This window comes from Eurypyga helias, unplaced genomic scaffold, assembly GCF_000690775.1.
Source record: "Eurypyga helias isolate BGI_N326 unplaced genomic scaffold, ASM69077v1 scaffold19856, whole genome shotgun sequence".
NCBI classification, from domain to species: domain Eukaryota; kingdom Metazoa; phylum Chordata; class Aves; order Eurypygiformes; family Eurypygidae; genus Eurypyga; species Eurypyga helias.
In genome coordinates this window covers 1-4,397 of record NW_010256232.1, presented here as the reverse complement: position 1 = coordinate 4,397, position 4,397 = coordinate 1, and the positions used below count along the sequence as shown (strand labels likewise).

Sequence of the window (4,397 nt, the reverse complement as noted above, 5' to 3'; positions counted from 1 at the left end):
ATTAAAGTTCTTTAAAAAATGAATTTTCCATTTAAATTAAAAAAAATGTATTATTGCTCTGCTTTCTCTGATTTTAATGATGGTAGTGCTGGGGATGTGGAAATCTAGAATAGGAACTCGTAAAATATGCTGGTAACTATTTTACAGTAAGTTTTTCTTCTTAACTGTTTTTTCAAGCCTGTGGATGCAGGACATGTCCCAAGTTTCAAACAGTCTAACCAAAATAAACAAGATAATTTCTGAGCGTTGGCAGGTCTGAAGACAATTAGTTCTCTAGGTACACAGCCTTTCATGAAAGACAGAAGAGACCAAAACTTTAATTCCTAAAGCAACAGCTTAAGTTCTTAAAAAGCTCAAAAAAAATGAAAAACTAGCTGGTCACATGCATATACCAAAGGAGTATACCTTCTGCATGTCACCCCGAATTGCTCGGAAAGCCTGTCAGGGGGACCATCTTCCTTAGTAGAGAGAAAACTCCTCACCCACCCATTTAGTAATGAAGTGGCCTATTTCAGTTATGCTCCAAAAGGGGAAAAATTGGATGTAATTATCCTAGGCAATGGCATCATTCTTTCTCAATGAAAGGTGAAAAAAAACCCTGCCCTGCATTGCTGACCTATGGAAAACAAATATTTGTATTTCCTAAGTTGGTGTTATTTTCAGTCACATAGCAATGGTAAAAAAAAAACAAGTCACAACATCAAATAAAACTTTGTCCTCTGGCAGGAGGAAGGGAAAAAAAAAAATCATTTCATAGGTATCTTAAGCGGACGACGGCTGAACTTAAAGAAACTCAACATTGCAACAGAGCATCTTCGCATGACTTTCTAAAGATACTACTTTCAAAGTTGATTTTGGTGAATTTATTTAAATATCTGACATTAATAAAAGAAATCATGTAATTAACAAAGTAGTAAAAGTTAGAGAAAAATCAAGACAACAGCGAGAAGTTCCAAAAGGTCCCTGATTCCACAGGGACTGATCTCAGTAAAGATGTCAAGGTTGAGTTTTAGAAAAATCATTTATGAAAACTCCTTATGAGCATGTAAAGATGTCGAGCCTGAAAAGTGGTTACTGAATACTATTTTTTATTAATATACACTTCAGCTCACCAACAGAATTAATGTAGTTTTTCTCTCAGATAATCAGTAAGATGAAGGGGGACTATACTTTTAAAAGTTCACATGACAGGATTCTTGAACTGCATTTTGGTATTGGGCTTCTTCATCAAGCTGAAGATTCTAAACAAAATGAAAACATCATCAAAATGGACAAATGCTCAAGATGTACCACAGTCCTTAGTTTAATCATTCACCTTCTAAATTTTTACACAGGAAATGGCACCTAGATGAAGACTCTCCAACTTTATGTGGACTAGATGCTTGTTTCTGTTGCACAGTATCTTTTATTTAACCAAGTACCAAGAGATACACGAGACCGGAGAAGAATCAAATGAGTGGGACAAGGCTCATTGAGCAGAAGGGTCCATCTCCTCTTCCTGGCTCAATTACATTACAGAATAGCCAGCTCAGGAAAGCTGACTCTGTCACGCACTTCTTCTAAGAGGCCTTCCAACCAGCCATAACGGCCTCCATTAATAAACACCGAACGTGATCCCCAGACAACAGTAATCATAGAATGTTGAGAGTACACTGCTTAAAATGAGAAAGCAAACACGTATCGCAGAAGATGGGTGTTAGCCTTCCTACTTTTGTATCTTCCAAGTTCTTAATAAGCCAGAGTAATACACCTTTTTAGTGTGATTCTGGCAGCTTCCCCAAATCAGAATTCCAATCAGCAGTTCTACATCCTCCAACATGCGAGATGCACTCCTCCTGAGGAGGAATACAGGGGATTGGGCTCCTCTTAGCTCCTCCCAATCCTAGGATTGGGATCCTCCTAGCTCTTCACGCCTTTGTCACAGATCACTCAGCGCAAAGAACATGCATCCCCTTTGCCATCTTTAACCGGAGAGGCTGCCTATGCTTCAAATGTTATGCTCATCCCACACAAAGCTCAAGCAGTGTACCCCAAATCCTGTTTCTGTAGAAACTACAACACAAACTCTCCAGCTCTCTGATTCCACATGCAGAACTCAACTGGTTGGCTTGACTTATGATCCACCCAGTGCCTACATCTGTGTCTGTAGCTCTGCATCTACTCCAGGGTCATTTACTCAAAGTGAGCCTGAAAGAAGGCAACCAGAACAATGATTTAATGATACATTTCTTTTTCACATGGCAGCCCCTCTCCAAAAGTACTGGAAGAGAGGCTGTAGCAGCAATACCAGCTAGTCAAGCTGCACTTTGAGTCCTGAGAATCATGATTTAGTCATTTCTGCCATAAAAGTTCAAAAATGTCAATAAGACAGAGTAGCATCTATTTCATTCCCCTCAGAGGCAGCAGTAACAAACTCTTCTGCAGCGATGAATAGTTCAGATTGAGAACACTAAGGTAAAGACTTAAGTTATCAGTTTGGAGCAGAGCTTAGCTGTTGAAAACATCTATTTCCGTTAGCATTTCATGTTGGTAACAGAAAGTTTAGGGACAGGCCTACTTCTGAGTTCTGTACAGAGCAGGAACATAGCATGTCCAGAGCGCAGAGAAGTTTGGTACAAATATTTTATTTGACATTTTTATTTATAGAAAAAAGTTACCATTTATTCCCCTACACATCAAAGAAGAAAAAGCTTACCACAAATTCTCCGTAGTCAAACCGGTGTCTTAGATTTAGATGGCTAACAAGATTTCTAGTAACCTGGTTAGTATCTGCCCAAGGAAGAGATACACAAATGGGACAGATCTGAATTTGGAGAGGAAGGGGAAAGAGAAAGAATTAAAAAAAAAAGTTATTGGTAATACAGAATGCATTAAAGGCATGTTCAACTAGTCTATTACTCATCCACTACTAAACACAGTAGAAAAGTTAACATAAAATCCTAATTCTAAGTGTTCTTTTCCTCAGCTGTGTAACATTCAAAAATTACATTTCAACTCGCCAAATTTCCTAATTGTTTTTCTTAGGAGTGGGGGATTATCACATCTGTCTGATGCTCTTTTTGTCAATTTTGTTGTTTGAAACTTAGAATAGACAGTGATTACTCCAGCCTACTTATTGTTTGGGATGATTTTCATGAAACTGAGATGATCAAGTAAGCCAAAAGAAAAAATAACACAGCCTATACAGATGAAAATAGAAACCCAAACATATTTTTCTCCTTCACTCCCTTTCATTATCTTAGATTACTTCTCACAGAACTGCAGGTTTCACATGAAACAACAGTTAGGTTACAAATAGGATTCTATAGAGACAGTTCTGAACGACTAAATGAAGAAGAGTAAGTGTCAGGCTCAAAAACTGAGTTCATTTCATGTCAAGATAAATGAGACAGCGAAGTCAGAAATGCCTCTGAACCAACAAGAAGCTGGACAAGAAACATTTTCAAATTAAAGTCACTCCCTCAAGTTAAATAATGCACTGCATTAAGTATACTGTCTTTCTCAGACCACAGTGATCTTTACAGATAGAGAGTAGCTACTGCATATTTAAAATTGTTCACATAATTATAACGAAGGTAGCTCAAGAAGCATACATAAGCAACTCTACTTACTACAGGAACTATCTGATAAAGATGTCTATTATTACAGTGATCCAGCAAGCGTTGTCTGGTAAAATTGGCTTCCTGACACAGAGGGCATTTGAAGGTTGGATGTCTACTGTAAACAGAAATACACAGTATTAAACAGAAAAGAGAGTTTTAAAAGTAGGTTACAGAAAGCTTAATTAATCTGTTGTCTTGTCATTACTTTCCCCTATTTTGATAACAACAAAAAAAACCCCCTTCAATGACATAACAGCAGATCTAATGGAGTTCCACTGCTACCTCCAAATTGCAGTTTTAAAGCACCTTTGTTATTTGCACACCTAAATGAATTCTTCTCAGACTCGGATTTTAGAAAATCATTTTGTTACAATTGCAACTGCATCCTGTTCTCACTTACTGGTAACATCTTTTAGTTTAAATCCTTCAGGAAAGTGCAGGAAAAAATGCAAATTCTAACATGTAGATGCAATGTAGAAGAAACTACAGGGTTTTTTTTTAATACAACTTGCTGTAGGCCTTTGTGGGTTTTTTTCACATTAGTAGAACCTTGCGCTATGACTGTCTGGATCTATTTTAATAGTAACTAAAGAAAAATATGCTACTTACCTTGTTTCTCCTTGAAGTATTTGATTATTAGCCATCTCGCCATTACCAGTTATTGCATCACTCCTGCTACTTTAAATGAAGACAAAAAAAAGAGACAATGAAGATTGAGATTATTTTACTATGCAAATTTTTAGAAGTTTAACAGTAACGGGAAAAATATATATATTTTTTGACATGGATGATGGC

At 37.0% G+C, this 4,397-nt stretch overlaps 1 protein-coding gene across 1 annotated transcript; it reads right to left on the bottom strand.

Moving 5' to 3' along the window:
• Nucleotides 1-1,134: 1,134 nt before the first annotated feature.
• RNF138 (ring finger protein 138, E3 ubiquitin protein ligase) lies at nt 1,135-4,276 on the bottom strand. The gene is made up of 4 exons (XM_010153606.1): nt 4,212-4,276; nt 3,612-3,717; nt 2,696-2,803; nt 1,135-1,241 (listed from the first exon to the last, which is right to left on the bottom strand). Exons 1-4 carry the CDS (start codon nt 4,244-4,246, stop codon nt 1,173-1,175), a joined length of 318 nt encoding a protein of 105 aa, XP_010151908.1. The 5' UTR covers nt 4,247-4,276; the 3' UTR covers nt 1,135-1,172.
• Nucleotides 4,277-4,397: the final 121 nt, after the last annotated feature.